Consider the following 19,448-nt stretch of genomic DNA (forward strand, 5'->3'; position numbering starts at 1 on the left):
AGTAAGTATGCAAAGAATTTGATAAAAAAGTTTTGCAAAGAAAATGTTAAGAACATGAAAACTCCTATGGGCTCAAGTGAAAAATTAGGAAAAGACAGTGTTGCGGCTGGTGTTGACAACATCATGTATCGCATGATAGGGAGTCTTTTGTATTTGACAGCTAGTCATCCTGATATCATGTTCAGTGTGTGTTTATGTGCTAGGTACCAATCTGATCCAAAGGTTACCCATTTAAAAGCTGTTATGAGAATTTTGAAATATGTTTTGGGTACATTGGATTTGGGATTGTGGTATACGAGGGAAACCAACACTAACCTTGTAGGTTTTAGTGATGCTGACTGGGCTGGTGATGTGAATGATAGAAAGAGCACTACGGGTGGGTGTTTTTACCTTGGCAATAATTTGGTTTCATGGTATAGTCGTAAGCAAAATTGTGTGTCACTTTCGACTGCTGAATCTGAATATGTGGCAGCCGAAAGTTGTTGTTCACAACTTCTTTGGATGAACCAAATGATTGAAGACTATGGTTTTAAGAGTGAACTCCCCATTGTTTATTGTGATAGTTCGATTGCTATTGATATATCAAAGAATCCAGTTCAACACTCACGCACAAAACACATTGACATTCGTCATCACTTTATTCGAGATTTGGTAGAAAAATGTATGATTCGAATGGAGTTTGTTGGAACCAATAACCAATTGGCAGACATCTTTACTAAAGCATTAGATCATGAGAGATTTTCAACTCTTCGGAGGTCTCTCAGCATGTGTGCATTATAATCCTTTGCACGTGTTGTCTGCGGTGTTACCACACTACCGACAATACTGTTGTTTTTCTTGTCATGTATTTTTAGGATTTTAGGCATTCTGCACTCATTTTGTTTTGTGTAGTGCTTGAATTTCTGTTACAATGATTCAATTGATGCCAAGTTTTTCTGCAAAAATATTTTTGGCACACTGACCCTTTTTGGCTTAGAACTCTAATCAAACTACCGAGTAGTTGAGGAATGTACGTGTATTCCATGTTCTTGTTCCATGTGAAAGGTGGTCTCGCACTTTCAGTGTTAAAATCTTTTATGAAGTTTGGTGACCAATGTCATAAAAACAAACTTTGTCAAATCGGAAGAAAATGAAAAAAGCTACCTAGTTGAGTCCAATGAAGACCGTTCGATTAGTGTGAAAGCTACCACTTCTGAAATTATGTCTGTTAAGGGTAATCAAGTGTGCAAAATTCAAATTCTTTTGAAAAACTTTGGTGTTGTTGATGATGTTGGCAACACGAGAGGCAACACTACACTTGTCAACATATTGTTTCGTTTGTGATTGCATTTTTATTTTATGTTACACTCTGTTTAGGCATAAAATAGGCCATGCATATGCATTTTTGCTAATAGGGTTCTGTTTTTGGGTAAGGTTCTAAATAGACGAATTTTGATGATTTACCCTATTTACTAAAAATTGAATGTTTGTGATTGATTTTTGGTTCAGTGGAGTTACGCTGATGTGGAGGTAATACTGGAAGATTTGGGCTGAAATATTTATCTCGGATTATTTCCTTGTTTATGGGATTTATCACTTTAAATCTCGGTTTTTAATTCGTGTCCGTTAGGAAAGTTACCGTTGGAACATGAGGGAGATCAGGGATCAGGGTAATTATGGGTTTGTTAGGATTTTATTACCGTTTGTAATAATGGTTCTATATATATGATTTTTCGTGATTATCGGGCTTTATCATCTTCTCAAAATTCCTTGTTCCCGATTAAGTTTTCTGCTAACCCTACCCTTCTCTCACTTTCAATTTAATCTTCAATGGCAGACTTTGATCCACAAGACATCCGAAGTGAGATGGGTCATAAATAACCCGATGTTGCTGCTGGTGTTACAACACCGGAAATTCCATCCACGGTGTCTTCTCTGCCGATTGTTCCAGTTCCCATGGAACCCGTTTCTCTCGCTGTTCTCATGCCTGGAGAACCTGGGAAAGCGATTGATTTGGAGAATCCTCCTGATTTCTCCGTCTTGAATAGGGTTAATCCTCCTCCACCGATGGCACGCCGATCAAAAAGGCAGGCAGGTTACAACCCTGATTTCACCCAGTCTAAAAGGTTTTACAAGGGTCCTCGCATCTCCATGGCTGAAGAAGATCACAGCTCTGGTGACGATTATGATGATGCCAACTTCGAATTTGTGGCGAGGAAGAAACCCTCTGGTTCTGCTGCTGCCTCTGTCTCCGCTCCTATTGTTGAGTCTGCATCAGAGAGTGATGATTCAAGCACCTCTGGTGATGCTGATCCTCCTAAGGACTTTCCCGCAGCTACTGTACCTCCAGAACTTGTTGTTTCCAATGAAGATGCCACCTTGGCACAAATTTTGGAAAGCCTTAAGCAAGGCAAGACTTCTTTATTTGTTCCTTCCACTGCTCATCTCTCCGATGATGAGCCTGATGCTGAGATGATGGAGGAGTTTGCTGCAAATAAAGCCCATCAAGCTAATGATTCTTCCTCCTCTTCTTCCTCTACTGATTTTGCTGCTGACTCTTCTGATAAGAGTGCTGATATTGGAGAAGAAGAAGACTCTGAAGATATTCCCAGCATGGATGCTGATGAAGAAGCTTTAGAGACTGAGGAAGTTTCTGCTCCTGCTGCCAGTGTTGTTGTTGGTGTCGTCAACACCACGGACAACATTGTTGATGGGGACTATGACATGGATGCTGCTCATTCCCTCATATTTTATTCTGGTGATGCTGCTGCTGTCTGGCCTCTTTCATTCATAGAGGTCTTCTGGATGAGAGGAACATAGATGTTCGCTCCTATGATAGGTACAATTTAATTGACTTTTTGAAGCTTCGACAGCTATATTCTACTGTTGTTGCTGTGATACCCTACTGTAAGAGGGTGATTCTGGAGTTCTACGCCAACTTGACTGCAAGCATTGAAGATCCAGAATCTGCAAAGTATGGATTGGTGTACCTTCGGGGTAGGCTGTTCGAGTTCACTCCAGCCGTGATCAACTCTTTTTATTCCACCTCAGACGTTGATGAAGGAAATCCTCCAGAGATCAACGAAGTGATTACTGTTCTCACTGGTGGTATGGTCAAAAAGTTCTCTGACCACTTTTCTGCAGCTAAGCTCGCCTCCTTTTATTCTGTGCTGCATAAGATAGCTGTCAGGAATTGGACTCCTTCATCCAATTCAACAGTTATCACCAGACCGCAGGCGGTCATTTTATATGCCATTGGGACTGGGAGTCCTTTTAATTTTGGAAAGATGATATTCAAGACTGTGCTCCAATTTGCTGATGGAGGACTCAAGTCTGCAAAGCTCCCATTTCCCTCTTTGATCTACGGCATATTGGAATCTCAGACTTTCATCCGCAATATTACAGAAGATCTCACTGATCAACCTGAGATTTTAAAGTTAGCAGCTGGTCTTCTAAAGGGAAATCGTGTACTGGATTTACCCTGGACTGCCACTCCTACTCCTGCTGCTGACATTGCTGGTGTTGCCCCCGATGTTGCCAACACGGGAGACAACACTGAAGAAACTGTGCATACTCCTACCTCCCCGGAATTCACCATTGCCACTATTCAGCTGCTGATGACTCGTGCTGAAGAGAAAATTGCATAAGCACAGGAAGATATTGCCTTCTACAGCATGGTCTTGGCTGACTGTCGGAAACATCTTGACATTTCTGGCCAAACAGGGGGAGATAGTGCACAAGCTGAAGCTGGTCCATCTGGGACTAGATATGATGAGGATGAAGCTACTGATCAAGAGGGATCCGATAGTGATCACATTTAGAATTTGCTTCTTCTCTCATCTTTAATTATTTGTTAATTTTGATTTCAATATAAGTGATTTTGTTCGTTCTAGTTACGTGCCTTAATTGCTCATATATGTTAACTAGACTAACATCTTCTACCCCACTTATAATCTGTTATATGAATTAAAGAATCCCATGGGTTATTGTCCATGTTATCCACCGTGTTACGACACGAAGGACAACACTTCAGGGGGAGACTTTAAAATTCAGGGGGAGAAGATTTTTAAACTCAGAGGGAGTTTATGATTATCTCACACTTTGCAATGTGTTGTCCAGAAAGCAAAAAGGGGAAGATTGAAAGGAATTTTATTCCTTGAATATTTCGGCCCTAATTAATTGGAAATTATAAGATTTTGCTTTCTAGACAAGATATGATATTTGGTAAATATTGAGTGTATATTTTCAAATATGTTAATGATATATTTGCCAAAGTTTAAATTGGATCTTGATAAGGTGATTATTTGACATAATATAATTCGATATTATCAAGATTTTATTTACAAGATTTGATAGAGTTTATTTCCTACTAAAACTAGTTTCCTTATTTATGTAGGACTCTATCTAAGGCAATCTTCAAGATTTGGATGCTTATCTATAAAAGGAGATTTTCACGCACAAAAAAAGTGAGAGCTTCAGACGTATAATTCACAGCGCATACTCTGAAGAATTCTGTTGAAGAATTTGAAGAACTCTGAAGCAAGGTTTGCAACCTTCGTTGTTGCATGTCCCCGTGTTGCCGTTCGTGTTGAAGACATCAGAGACAACACTGTGGGAATAGTGTTGTTCGAAGATATTTTGTGTATCTTCAAATTTAGGCCACAGGAGTTGCATCTATTGTTTTTACTCTGATTTATTTAGGATGCAAGTTTGATTTCTCAACTTGTTGAGAAATTTAGGATTTAATGACTTTTCGTAAAATTACTAGGATTACTTTGTAAGACTGATCTTACGTTTACTAGTAATATTTAGCCCTAAAGCACCCGCACGAGTTTTTATACTCGTGCAAAATTATTTACTTGTGTTTTATTTTCACTTTAAATTTCCGCTGCACTGTGTTGTCTTTGGTGTTACGACACGAAGTACAACACTGCCTTATTTTACATAACAACCACGTACACCGTTTCTTTCAGTATCAATCTCTCAATATATGCTACTCAAAATCATTCCAAATTCATTTATAAATCATTTCAAAGATCATCAAGATATCATCCATACCTCGTTTTTTTGGAGACAGATATAATCCATACAATAAATCATTAGAATAATGTAATTAAAAAAAATTCTAAGAAAACACTGATGGGCAGACCCTTGTCCATGCCCCAAACGCACTAGGCAATGGCAAGTTTACTTTCAACAAGCCACTAAAATAGTAACTAGCCCGCATATAATTTCCATGATAAGATGAGTTGGTTCGATGGAACTAAACCATTTTGACGACTCTAATAATAGCTTGATATTTTTAACGAAGACGAATTAATGCATCTAACAACATTCACTTGCGACAATAAATTATGAACAGAAAAAATAAACAATTGAGACGTAACACACCATTAAACTCCATTAAAACAAATCACCATTTATGTGCACATATATATATTTCAACGTTCAGACATCACTTTCATGGCTTGTATAATAATACATGAAAATGTGGGGTGCTATTCTCAAACCACCTCAAACAAAAGGGGAAAAAGTTTGTATTCTAACCCCTAACTCCCTAAAAAGAATGCTAACCTTTTTCATCACAGACAAAAACATTAGGCGTTTGCCCTTCTAAAGAAATTTTTAACAAATCCCAAACCCCCAAAATGCTGATAATCTCAAGAAATACAGCATATAATGAATAAATTTTACAGCAAGCTAGATATTAATAATAATAACAAATGAAGAAGATAAAAATGGGTGGGGTGGATTTACAGTGTACGCTGGACAGAACCGTGTCGGCCATGAACATGCTGCATTTTTGTACCCCAAACAAAAAAAGAGGTACTACGGTGGTTCCTTGGCCTCATTCATGTAAAAAATGGAAGGCCGGATTTTGGAGAAGGTCCTCGGCAGGCTTCACGTCTAAGAAATCCTTCACTTGGAGTGTGTTCGAAAAATCATCGATGGAGAAGGGGATGCTGCATTAACACATATAAGTAAGTCGATCTTTTGTGGATACGAGATCTTTTCTGATACACGACCTATCTTTTGTGTGTGGGGGTGTGTGTGTGTGTGTGTGTGTGTGTTGGGGGTGGGGGGGGGGGGGGGGGGGTTGTTGGGGGAATCACATCTTTCAGTAGATTGCAAATCATTTTCAAAATTTTTCATTTTGCAAATGATTCACTCGGGCTGGGTCTGCCTCTGCTTGTCAGGCAGCGCTCTAGAGGTGATGATTTACATGCACGGTTCTTTCATAGGAACACATGATTTTTTGAAATGTAGCCTAGCCCCAAAGTAACAATTGTCATTGATCTAAAAGTAAATAGTTCAGTACCTCGAATTATCATCCAGCAGAAACGAGTTGCTCGACGCATTATAGGAGTCCTCTGTCATTAGCATCCTCATGCTGGATATCACCTGTCATCAAGATTGAACGATAAATATTCCTCAAAACACATGTGCTTATATAGGATGGCCATTAACTCATAATTTTGTCATGAAGAGTACTTACTTCGGGGGACACACTTCGAGTGTTGTAGTTATCGTCCCAGTATATAGTACATATTCTGTACAGCTGCTGAACGCTAAGAATCTGAGGATACAAAAAATTCCAATTTGAGAAACGAATTAACGTCGATTTTGTACATAGGTTCTTTTTTCTTCCTATTTATTCATTGTGTTCATATCTGGAGGTAACTGACTTACAGGACACAAATCATTGGTGATCTCATCATATGATATTCTGTACTTCTGATGTATAACCTGCGGGGAGGATCAACAAATAAGCTAATATAAATTTGCAGCCATGGTATAAGACATGTGCAGATGCATAAAGGATACAAATTATGAAGGGGGGAAAAAAAAAGACATGCCAAATCATCGTACAATTGACTTCAAATGAGGTCATGAGCAGTAGATGAAATAAGGAATATGAATTTTAGTTGGAAGTGAAGACTGGCAGGATTGCATTAAAAAAATCCAATGAATGGTGTGACTCATAAAATTTATTTTCCAAAACAAATAAAGGCACGCGAAAAAGTAGCACATCAAAACAGGAACCCACCAGGAACCCAACAGATTGTCTTATGTGTTTGAGTTCATCCCAAGCTGAGCCTGCATACTGTGATCAGGGGAAAAAACTTAATTGACAAGCCACAAATACATAAGAGAAACATAAAGAGTTGCTCTAAGTTACATCATGCGAAATACCTCCTCTTTTGCTTGGCAGCACCACAATTCTAACTCAGCCAATCCAGCTTTGACATACTCCCCGTTGCTAAATGTACAACACTCACGGCGTAGAAGAAGACTAAAAAATTAAAATTAGGTGGGAGGGGAAATTAGCAATCTGATTTTCTGATGACCCCACTGAATGATTGAAAGCACAGAATAATAAAATTCTTATTTCACCTGTTGAATAGTTGCACATTAACATATGAAAATGTTTGAGTATATATCTTCTGAACAAGAACAGGGGGAACCTGGAAATTCAACAAGTATTAGCACTTTTTGAAGGTATGAATGAGTATAAATTGTTCAGAATGAAAAAGGTACATACAAAATTTTCTTTCAAGGTACTGAGAAGGGAATTTAGGCAATCAATAATGCCCTGCCAGTGATTAGTAGGAGCATCTTTCCCAAAAGACCGCCCAGATCTTAGCGCATTTCCTTTAGACGTCCGTGGTGCCTATAATTAATTAAAGTACATCATGAAACAGATAAAGTTTGTCTTTGCATGCATTAGACAAAACTAATGAACTGGCCTTGCAAAGAGTTGCACAAAAAATCAGAAGCTTATACAGAAATGTTTGCCCAAAATCAAAATCCCGTGAGTGGAAGATACTCGTACGGAGAATCATATAGAAATTCAAATTACCTGAATACATAATGCAAGCAGTGATCCCAACTCCTTTTTCAAGTTGTCTCGAATAATGCCATAGATTTTCTCAACATAGGCTGTAAGCTGCTGTTTAAAAAGTAGAGCTGGGTATTTAGCCTCAACTTGGCGCACTGCTTCAATTGCTGCTGCAGCTGCCGCAAGGTTGACAGAAGAAGGGGATGACCGAAAGCCCTGTTCAAAATTTAGTTACATCACCTGTTTCACTCAGGTAAATGCTACTTAAGAGAAGAGCCATGAAAGACTCTGAATACCATTGTCATCCTCCCAAATAGGGAGGTTGGTGCTTGTTTACGAACTGGAGTTGCACCAGCTGGTCTGAGACTTTTTTGAAGTAAGAACAGCAGAGTCGAGGTATTTGACAGCCAATAAGCCATATGATCATTGCTTTCTTGATTCTGCAATTGGGCAATCTCAGTCATTTGTCAAATCTTTTTAAATGAAGCGGGCAACTTCGCCTGAGTATCGTTAATGTCAAGAGACCTAACATCGCCATCCCCCATCCCGTTGTATTATAGAAAATGGAAACAAAAAGGTTCAAAATAAGAACGATAAGGGTCAAATGTTCACACACGAAGCAGCAAACACATTTTAAAATTTGTCATCGATAATTAGGTTAAAAGGACAGGCTTTTCTCTAAATCAAGTAGGATAAATATCCAGTGCCTATGAAGACACCCTCACTACACATCTGAAAGCTAACTCAACTAACATTTCTATGACACGTGATAATGTGACAGCAAGCAGTTTAATACCTCAATAGCTGAGCCAATCATCTGAATGAGGCGGTCGAACACACTTGTCCGTTCAGCTTCAAAGGATTTCCAGTGCAAAAGACATTTGTATATTGTGAAAGCAGCAACGGGCTTGCCTTGACTAAAGCCCACATCTTTCATCACACATTCCATGAGAGCATCAACATCCTCCTGCAGCAAGTTCTACATTTAGTTTCATCCAGTCAACCAAACCTTTAACCATAACAAATGAAGCAAGTATCATTTTCTAGAAGCACACACATGTTGACGATCTGTTGGGGGTCTCCTCGGTTTGTTATCAGGAGTCTCATAAACTTTTGATGGAGTGTGCAACAAATCCTGTAGAGAATAGTTTTGATGTTAACAGAGAAACTATGGCAAACTGAGGTAAAAACGAAAAAGGAAAAAGAAGAAAACAGTACATTGTTTCTGATTGATTCATCAACATTGTGACCATTTTCCAGCATCTGCACTTAAGTTGCAAAGAATTAACCAGAGATAAATAAACATGCGATAAAAACACTGGACTTTCTTGACGAAAACCCCACCTTGGTTGCATAAGCTGGTGGTTGCGTCGATGGCCCTTTAGAAGTCGTAAGCAAAGTCTGCTGCCGTAGAATTTTGTTCTCAGATTCCATGTCGGTAATTTTTTCTTCAAGCCTGCATACACGGAAGAAATATATTACAACAAAAAATTACATGGATTAGAGTATAAAAAACATCAGCAGAGGAAAAAATTCCTGATTCATTTAATTTTTGACAAACAAAAATTTCAGCTACACGTTAATAAAACCAACCTATGCATTGTGCTCTTCAACTTAACAATCAGAGACTCGGCCTCCATGGCTTGTTTCAACCTCTGCTCACTAAGCTTATTCGTCTCTTCAAACTTCTTCTCTGTTTCATCTATTTTTGTCTCTAAAGAGCTTACTAAAGCCTGTCATATACCGTGATATTAAAGCAAGTTAACGAAATATTAAATCTGCACAATGAAATTAACTTAGTAACACAAGCCCCAGAGATTCAACCCATCTTACCTTTAGAGTACTGTTTTCATCATTGAGCTTCTTCATCAGTTCATGATCAATAACTGGAACCTCCTGTATTACAGGAATTTTCTCAGCCACAAGTTTTGCCTGTTCCCTTTCCTTGTATAGCACATATTTGGTTTCTTTGAACTGAACTTGAAGCTCTTGCAAAGCTGTTTGCAGTTTTGTGTTTTCCTGTGCTTTTGCTTCTTCAAGATCAGCCTGTATAAAAACAACAAATGCTCGTTGTGTATAGTTTGTAAGAAGAGGATAAAAGTTATGGTCTAATAGCATTTGTAGCAAGTCCCATTTGCAATGTAAGGTGAGAATTCTTCAAAATTTTCTACTGTCAATCCCATGTAAGCTGTCGATGTATTGAGTCAAATAATTTCAGCAGTACACCTCGTCTTACATTGCAAGAATTACTTTCCATTTAGTGTGTCTGACAAACTTTGATGCCTTTGAACATACAAATAAAGCATTGCAAAATGAAACTCTCAATATTGTGAGTATTGTCAATTCTTTTTCAGGGACGGGTCTGCCATTTTCAGTCATTTGCCAAAACAATTAGGTATTTTTGCAAGTTAAAATAACAAAAAGTAGGGATAGAAGTAAATTTACCCTCATTCGTTTCTCCAGTTGTAATCTCCAGGTCAACTCTTCAACTTGCTTCTCTAATTTATTCTTGGCAGCTTGCAGCGCACCAGTTTCTCTGGCAGCCTGTTGGGATAGATATTCCCAGTTCATAATAAGAACATCATAGCATGAAGAGATGAAATAACATCACAGAAGTTCTATGATAAAAATAGTAACTGGGAGAGAATATATTTCTATATATATAGAGAGAGAGAAAGAGGAAGAAAGATTACCATCTTCAGTGTTCGCAATTCTTTCCGTGCAACTCTTCCCCTCCAGGCACATTGTGTGGTTAGTACAGCTTTCTGTAGATTCTTATATTCAGATTGAGCCAAGAATTTACGGCAGTGACTCTGCAATCATTTCAGCCACCAATATTTCAGTTTAAAAAGGAGAGTAGTCAAGTTTACTCATTAAATAAAAAATAATAAAGAAAAGGTAAGTCTTATTCGAACAGCACACAAAGAGCTCATGTACCTGGATCACAATCGCTGCTCTCGTCTGCCGTCTAAAGCGAAGCTCATTACGAGCAGACATCCCACGCATTCCTGACTGAATTGAAACAGCAGAGAAACATAGTTCTTTGTATGCTTTCCTGGCAAGATGCATCCGTAAATCTTTCTGAATCCTAATAGAAGAAGCTTCTCTCCGCATGTTCTCATAAACATTGCGAGTAAGTTCACCTGCAAACCAGCAAACCGAATTTCTCAACTGACATCCTGATTAGCACAATTTCCCGCATCTCTATACATAGTACCACCATAGTACCACCAATTCAATCAAAGCAGGTACCTCTGCACACAGATTGCAGAAGTATAGCAGACCGACGCAATAATGTGAAACTTTTTCGAGCCACATATGAACGAATTTTCCTCTGGATAATGCTCGCTGATCTTCCCAACACCTCAGTCCTGCGAGCATCCAGCTCCGCCAACTGACCGGCCCTCAAAAACACTTTTGTTTTACCAATCTGCAAAATCAAAGTGCGTCAGATGGTGTTGGTGGTGTAGAAGCTTATGCGAGAATATAATTTCATATATATTCAGAAAAGAATGATACAGCATATAGTTATATACAACCTAAAACGATAAAGATAAAAACGAAACAAATATACAAAAGATACAATAGATATGCACAATAGAAATAAATATATCTAAAGATATCTAAACATATATTTCCAATAGGTGGCCCATTCACATTTCCGAATTGTATTGACTTTTAGGGAAATTTGGAAGTACACCAGGAAATGAGGTATCATTTGTTGTTGCACCACATTTTTTGGGGAACAATTTTAAAAATGAGAGGAAGAAACATGAGAAACAAGTTTCAGACGACTATTACACCCTCCAGAATATATAAAAGATAAAGAAGATGACAGTTCAAAAATCCGACTCCAGGGCATCAGAATATAAAAGTTCGAGGATGGGTCATTGGGGATCTCTAGAAAGTCCTTTTATGAAATTTCGGAGAGATCACCGGAAACTTCATGAAATGGAACTTTTCATAAATCCATATTTCGATGCATTCCATGTCATCCATAAATTCAAATCATAAATTAAGAACCCCGACATGGACAATCTATCAACTAGGTCCTTAAACTCGCGTTTTGATCAATTTGATGCCGGCGCGCACGCTAGCTTCATTCCTCGGCATATACCATCAACAATAATAAACAGCTATGATCTCATTTTTATTTCTTTTCTAAAATCTCATTCTTACATCTCCAACCTCTTATCACTTTGAATTCAGTTTCACATATTCTCAATTCTTATTTATATTTTACAATAAAGCATTTAAAAATCAATCACCAGACAAAAATTACACGATTTAATTGCTATAGTAATTCTTGTCTTCTTACAAAAGCAAAACCAAAATTGCATTTCACCCCCAATACATTTTCAAACTACTCATTTTTTTTTCAAAACAAACACCCAAAAGAATGAACAAAACCAAACATACCTAAAGTTTTACACTTCACTTAGAAACATAAATCAATAAAATTGAATATCGCTCAAAGAACTTATCTCGGGCAACAGTAGAAAAAGAATAAAATGAAGTCTCAACTAGAATACGACAATAATATTTTACTATCTTGCATGCATAAGTCACAGTTGAATTTCTGGACTAAAATTGGAAAATAAACAGAGAGCTATGTCAGAAACTAATCATGTAACAATCAGTGGATATCAAAATTTTATTATAAACTGCATAAGCATATGCAATAGCACAATAACAGGTTTCATTATGTCCTTATTGGATGATACAAATATGAGAGGTAAACAATATGATAATTGATGTTCAAAAAAAAAAACAATATGATAATTGCAATATATATATATGAAAAACAACTATCCATCTGACAAAGCTCCTGACCTGATAACCATCAAGACCCACTCTTTCCAGAAGCCTCTTGCAGACAGCAACCTCATCCGTGCTATCATAAATCCATAGTAAGCGAAAAGAGCAATGACACCAGTATGATGTGGAATAGTATTGGGGCAACAATGATCATACCTTCCATCTAAAACTTCAGGAGCAAGAATACCAAATCGATCTACAAACTCATAGAAGGGTCTTTTGGTAGGATAACCAGCACAACTTATCCTAATTGCTTCCATGACTCCCTGGATAGATGACAAACAAGTATAACAACTGCATTCAACCAAACTTCTAAACAGATCAAGATTTAACCAATATAAAGAAGTTATGATTACCCCACATCGCAACTGTTGCAAGACATTATGATTCTCAAAGATAGCTGGTTTAAGGAGATTATTAGGCTTCACGCAGCGTATATAATGAGGTTCCGTGGCACTGAGAGTTTCAAGCAGGCTTTGTAATTGTTGCTGCAAAAGTATCACATGAAAGGTTCGTGTCTACATGTGGCAAAGAGTAAAGGTAACGGCACATTCAAATGACATTCTAAAGCAACTTCATACCTTAAACCTTGAGCCAATTGAAGAAAATTTTGATTGTTTAGAGGACTCCTCATTTGAAACTGGAAACAGACCCGAAACAAAAGAACATTTGGAAGCGCTCAAGAGAGCTTGATGTTCAGCAATCACGTAATCCTTGTTTTTGTCCAGAAACAACTCAGTTTGATAAGTTACCTGACACGTACAACTCATTCTATAATCCAGCTACGAAATGGTTGTTGCTATCTGGTTTATGCAAAATATCTTTTAAACTAAAAATTAATACAGAAATGCACAATGAAAACTTACATCACCGGCATAGTGGGAAATGGTGAAGTCAGAACGGGCTAATTTGGGCTTGCTGAAGCGCTTGTGGTTCTTGAAAGTCTGATACAACTTCTGGGCAAATGTCTCATGAGTTGACCGTGGAAACATACTACAAGACGAATTCATACCAATGAGGCAGCAAAAACCATCAAATGTCATAACCACTATCATAAAACAAGCCAACAATTTTTAACAGATTACCCTCAACTTACCAAGCTTCATCAAGAAGTGCTATGATTCCACCTGGCTTCTGAGGAATTTCATAAACAAATATGTTAGATAATTTATACATGAGCAATAACCGCGTTCATAACAAATCTGTAAGCTCAAACATACAATCAAGAAAACACGATTTCATTAGGTAGAGCACAATAATGATAGCTTCCCACATGCACATCTTGGAAGATGTTGCTACAGAGATAGCCAAGAAAAAAGAACTTATGCATTTTAATTGGAATCACTTAATGCTATGACAAACATAAAACTGATAAAAGAAAACGAGTGAATCGAGTAAATAAATTTCCTGCATATTCTTTACTTTTATTAGAAAAACCTCATTGCTGAATGAGGGGGTGTTAATTTTTTAGATCTAACCACATTGTTGAATGAAAGGAATTAATTTTTTTAGATAAAACATGATGACTTAATGAACGATGTTATATGGGGCTGCTACATATTTAAACCATTGCCAGTGTCACATATACAGCGTCAAACAACATTTACATGGAAAACAAAAAAGAACATTAGTGATTGCTTATAGTCACAAATGAATACAAGAAAATAACAGCTGAAAAAAATAGCACAACCTTTTCAATTAGATCTAAAATATCTTGATTGTCAATGAACTCTATGTAGCTCCAATTGATTTCTTCTTTTGTATACTCTTCTTGCTCCATTTTAAACACGTGCTGCCAAACAAAGACTTCAGTGTCGTACAATTGCAATAACAGAATACAAAAGAACGCCAAAACAACAAAAATCAGGAAGGTACCTGATTAAAATGCTGCTGAAGCTTCTCATTGGTCAAGTTGATACAAAATTGTTCAAAACTGTCAAGATATACGACATTGAAATTGTGAGTGTTCTGCTGACAAAACAGCTATTTTTTTTCACCTCAAGGTCATCAAACAAACAGGTAATGCAAGAGCATGGATTGTTCAAAAATACAAAGTAAGCATCTTTCATTAAATTATGCTGTTATAACTCATACTAGTCCGTCTCCTTTAAATTCATAAATGTAGGTACTCTGATTCTTCTGATTCCACTAATGAATATAGACTAAACTTTGTAGAACAAAGAGGTAATTTCAACAGAATACCCAAGCTGTCCAAAAGACTGTAAGAAATCTTTTTATGAAACAACTGATAAACCGCTGGCCCAAACACACCAGTCCGACGACTAGTGAAGAATAATGAAAATTATAACTTTTTGCTTATATTTATGAAAGTATATTCAGAATATGCAGTGATAGGCTAATGTTTGGACAAAGAAGCCCGAGGGAGCAAAGGCAGGAGAAACTTGTTCTGCTTGGTTTGTAAAAAAAGTCGGCATAACTGACCATAACAGAACAGATCACATCAACAATCAAGAAACAGCATACCAGTTAAGCACCTGTTAGTCTTGAAACTCTCAAATCCATAGATATCCAGTACCCCGATCAAGCATTTTGAGTTAGGATCTTGACCGATTGAGTTATTGATCTTGTCCACGAGCCTGGAATTAATGACAATGAATAAAATGTGCGATTTTCAACACAACCCAGATAAGTAATAACAAAGCAACTAAAAAAATACAAAATAAGCTAATTTACAAAATAAAGTTCATAAAAAAATACAAAATTTACCAGTCAAACAATCTGGAGTAAACAATTTTGGCCAAAGCATCTCTACTGCCCGCAGCAGACTCAGGATCCAATTCTTTGGTAATGGTTTCATCACGAGTCACAATCACACGACGGCAGAGGGAATCCTCCAAAGCCTTTTCATCACACCTATAAAATGCTTAAGCTATAAAAGCAGAATATCAATGAATCCTAGCAAAGAATAAAGCGAGCCAATGGCATGGTACAAAAGTTCTCCTCGATTAGTATTGCTCGAATAGAATCAATTACATGAAGATCTCCGCTGCCGTTCTCAAATGAAACCAAGATTTTTCATCTTTAGGCATGGATGAATCAATTTCCTTTCCCTTCACAAATTCAATGTTCCCAAGGTGGAGGATTGCAGCAATAACTCGAAATATTCCCTCCTGAGTAATCAAATATGCAAAATGAGCAGGCAAATGTATATTAAGTCTTTATGGATGATTTTGGATGCTGAATAGCAGTTAATACCTGTTCCTTGGAACTGATACCGACAGTATCCATGGCCTTCCTGGTCAATAAATATTCTTTGGAATCATCAACCCCCTCTAGTTCATAGCAATTCGTCTGGTTCAAATAATGAAATGTTCTTGGATTCCCCAACTTGTATTTTTTAATCTCCTGAGGAAAAGAAAGAATCAAATTCATGTATAAGCAAATCCAATCGGTTTGTTCAGATAATGATTTTTTATTTCTATTACCAATACAAGTTAATCACACGATGATTTAGAAACTTCCTGCTCAAAGGTGACATTTATATTTTTTATACTTTAATTAATTTAAATTAATATGCCCTCTCATAAAACCATGATCAGGAGGAAGTATGCATAGAAATTATGTTTCAAGATATATACATGCATTTGGTTGGTTATTAGACAACAAAAAACCCAAGAACACCTGATTGAAATACAAGGGGGATTGGGTTTGTGGGATCTGAACTTGTGATTTTATCCGCACAAAATTTCTTTTATTATTTTGTCGCAGCACATGATTATCAAGCAAACCAAACAAAATTTGATCAACATGTTCTAACATAAAATACGGAGGTAATATTAAAAAACACATTTCAAGATGAGTAATCACTAATCATCATAATCAAGTAAATAAGTAATTTAAATATCAAATGCCAAAATCATGCTTGATATTTTTCACATACATGAAGAACGCAAGACATATAGTTCACACTATGAGGTAACTGAATTTGCGCAAACACGACAAGCTCAAACAACTTTATCAGCTTCACTTAGCCGAAAGAAAAGAAAAGAAAATGGAGAAACCAGATAATATCTATCCCAACGAGGTTAAAAAAAATTTATGTGTTAGGTAACGGCAACATGCAAAACCAAAAGGTTAACCTGTTGGACAAAAACACCTTAATTTTAAATTCTTCACCTGACAAGGGAATGGATATTTCATTTGCCCGCTTTTGTTTTTCTGTTTTCTAGGACACGGTAAATTTGGGACAAACATCGTAGAATACTTTCAAATTATCAACCAGGTAAAATTTCAATCACAAAAATAATAAAAAATAGGTATGGGATATCATTACCTCCTGGGGTGCAGCACAAAGCATGTAGAAACAATGGTAGTTTCTCTCAGGATCAGACACTTGACAAACACGAGATCTTTCCAGCAAGTATGTTCTGATGGCAGCACCAGAGATCCTACCCCTTTGATCAAACTGAATCTCTACGAACTTACCAAAACGACTACACATGACATAGGATGGGAATTAGTTGAATCGATACATGACATAAATTTCAGAAAAAAAAAAAGAATGTAAACCATATGAAGTCATAATTGAGTAGAATCTTCTATACCTCGAATTATTATTTCTTACTGTTTTAGCATTACCAAATGCCTCGAGAACAGGATTTGACTGCGAGAAAAAAACATAACATGTACAATGTGATCAATAAGTTGTGATGCAAAACACTTGATGCCCACACCCAAATCACAACCACTAACTCATATCCGTATTCTAACTCTCAATGAAACAGTAATTACCTCAAGAACCTGCTGTTCAACTGTCCTTCCCTCAGCTGCTGATCGTCCCCCCATGTAAGCAAGATACCGCATGAGCAATTTTGTGCTTTCTGTCTTACCTGCTCCACTCTCACCGCTGACCAAGATTGCCTGACTTACTCCTTCATTCATCATGAGCCTGCGTCACGGAATACTGGTTTACTTACTAGAAGCATACATACTACTGATGCCATCAACAAAAAGGAATGCATGCCTGTATGCGGAATCTGCAATAGCAAATGGGTGCGGACTTAGTTCACCAAAGGCTGCTCCTTTATACTGTGCCATCATATGACTATCATATAGATGTGGCAATCTTTGAAAAGGATTCACTGCAATTAATATATTTCCGGTGTAGGTCTGAAAAACAAAAGGGGGAAAGCTTCAATAACATTAGACAAGATGTACAGGTAAGAACAAGTTACTAATGTGATGAACCACTATTAGGAACTCACGTATATTTCATTGATGTCATATCTAGATCTTAAATTATCTAGAACTCCAGGCTCATGCAAGTATGCCAACTTGGTCATATCATCCACACCACAAGGTGGGGCTTCAGAATCTTTGGGGTAGACATTACTTGACTTGACCACAACCTGTAGAAAACATGTAACAGACTGCATTACTTAGCAAATCTTTAAATCACCCAGTTAAGGAGTGGAACAAAAAACAGCAAATAAAATTGACATCAGGAATAAATAGAAAACTTCATCTTCAACATTGAATAAAATAAGCTGGAAGGTCCTAAGTGACTAAAATAGAAACATTGAATGCAAGCAAGGTAAAATAACTTCCATAGATACATTTTTGGGGAAGGTACGTGGTAAACTGTCTTTTATGATGTGACAAAGGCACCCACCGTCTTCCCAGATGTACAGAGCACCTTTACGTCTTCGCCATTGACGGCTACTACCTCTCCGTCTATCCAGGCTGCATCGGGATCCTCCACCCAAATAAGTGATCCAACACCTAAACTGGCTGAAGCAACCTATAAAATTCGACAATAATTTAGCCACCTATGATATGACCAAGTGAAGACTGTCAATAGCTGGAACAAGAAGGCAATTCATGGTTTTTATGTAAGCCATCTTCCTATAATGGAATCCAAGCTACATGAGCACTTCATATCAAATGCAATGAAAGCATGTTCCCAAATGGCAGTTGCAATTTCAACTAAAAATCAAAAGAGTAAATGGCACTAGACAAAAATGTGGCATCAAATGGATAAAGCTGCAGCCCGTCCTCCAGATTCGTCAGTTAAGATCTAAAATGTCGAATAGTTAACTCAATGGAAATATAAAATTTTCAAAAAATCAAAACTCTGAACAACTAAACGGACAAATTTCGATCCACGTACAAATTAACAGCTCGATAAACAGACAGCATTTCAATATTTCATCAATTAATCAAAGAAAAACAAGATTAGCATTGCCACATGCACTTCAAGAAATAGAAAATAAAACAATGAAAAATCATACAACCAAAATCAATAAAAAAAAATTCAGTACCATTTCACAATAACTTCAAGCAGATCGAGAAACTCTAGCGCAGACTTGGTCAGCTTCCAGTCCTCAACAAAACAAAGACTCGACAACGAAAAAATCTACAACACTTGAAAGCAGATCAAAGAACCACTGCTTCCACCACTAAAACAAAGGGAAACTCCAACACAAGAATCACTGAATCAATCCAATCACAAAAAATCGCCTAATCTTACACACAACTCCCTGAATCCCTCCAAGTATTCTATACAAACAAGAGATCTGCAGGGGGAAAAAACTGGTCGCCGTATACACACCAGCACAATTTTTCCTCAAACGAAAAAGGAAAAAAAACGAAGGGAAATCGGAAGAAAATAATAAGAGAGAAATGATGGGTATAATATTATTATTAATTAAGATTAATATTAATATTAAAAACTTAAATAAACCCTTCGCTTATCGCTAAGTTAAGCTAGCGAGGATTTCTTTTTCCCTTTTCTTTTTCTTTTTTTTTCTTTTTCTAGTCTTTACTTATTCTGTCCCACGTTGTTCGAAGA

At 37.1% G+C, this 19,448-nt stretch overlaps 1 protein-coding gene across 1 annotated transcript; it reads right to left on the reverse strand.

Annotated features, from left to right (window-relative positions):
* Nucleotides 1-5,377: 5,377 nt before the first annotated feature.
* LOC140883674 (myosin-6-like) lies at nucleotides 5,378-19,366 on the reverse strand. Its single transcript, XM_073290234.1, has 39 exons — nucleotides 18,919-19,366; nucleotides 18,270-18,398; nucleotides 17,863-18,006; nucleotides 17,622-17,767; nucleotides 17,390-17,546; nucleotides 17,203-17,261; nucleotides 16,932-17,091; nucleotides 15,854-16,003; nucleotides 15,632-15,768; nucleotides 15,365-15,511; nucleotides 15,133-15,234; nucleotides 14,513-14,570; nucleotides 14,328-14,429; nucleotides 13,734-13,771; nucleotides 13,504-13,630; nucleotides 13,219-13,389; nucleotides 12,994-13,125; nucleotides 12,794-12,903; nucleotides 12,653-12,713; nucleotides 11,072-11,249; nucleotides 10,757-10,962; nucleotides 10,513-10,632; nucleotides 10,265-10,363; nucleotides 9,653-9,865; nucleotides 9,413-9,552; nucleotides 9,164-9,275; nucleotides 9,038-9,082; nucleotides 8,877-8,954; nucleotides 8,616-8,786; nucleotides 8,116-8,259; nucleotides 7,841-8,035; nucleotides 7,523-7,651; nucleotides 7,375-7,445; nucleotides 7,174-7,273; nucleotides 7,028-7,084; nucleotides 6,670-6,726; nucleotides 6,476-6,556; nucleotides 6,299-6,381; nucleotides 5,378-5,942 (listed from the first exon to the last, which is right to left on the reverse strand). Exons 1-39 carry the CDS (start codon nucleotides 18,919-18,921, stop codon nucleotides 5,828-5,830), a joined length of 4,527 nt encoding a protein of 1,508 aa, XP_073146335.1. The 5' UTR covers nucleotides 18,922-19,366; the 3' UTR covers nucleotides 5,378-5,827.
* Nucleotides 19,367-19,448: the final 82 nt, after the last annotated feature.

The sequence above is a fragment of the Henckelia pumila genome, chromosome 2, assembly GCF_033568475.1.
Source record: "Henckelia pumila isolate YLH828 chromosome 2, ASM3356847v2, whole genome shotgun sequence".
Lineage (NCBI taxonomy): Eukaryota > Viridiplantae > Streptophyta > Magnoliopsida > Lamiales > Gesneriaceae > Henckelia > Henckelia pumila.

What these genes read in the sequence shown, in the direction of transcription:
- LOC140883674 (XM_073290234.1), bottom strand. An exon ending in TTTCCCACTATGCCGGTGAT is followed by an intron (nt 13,390 to 13,503) that starts GTAAGTTTTCAT and finishes TGTACGTGTCAG; the next exon opens with GTAACTTATCAAACTGAGTT. An exon ending in CCTGAAGTTTTAGATGGAAG is followed by an intron (nt 12,714 to 12,793) that starts GTATGATCATTG and finishes GATTTATGATAG; the next exon opens with CACGGATGAGGTTGCTGTCT.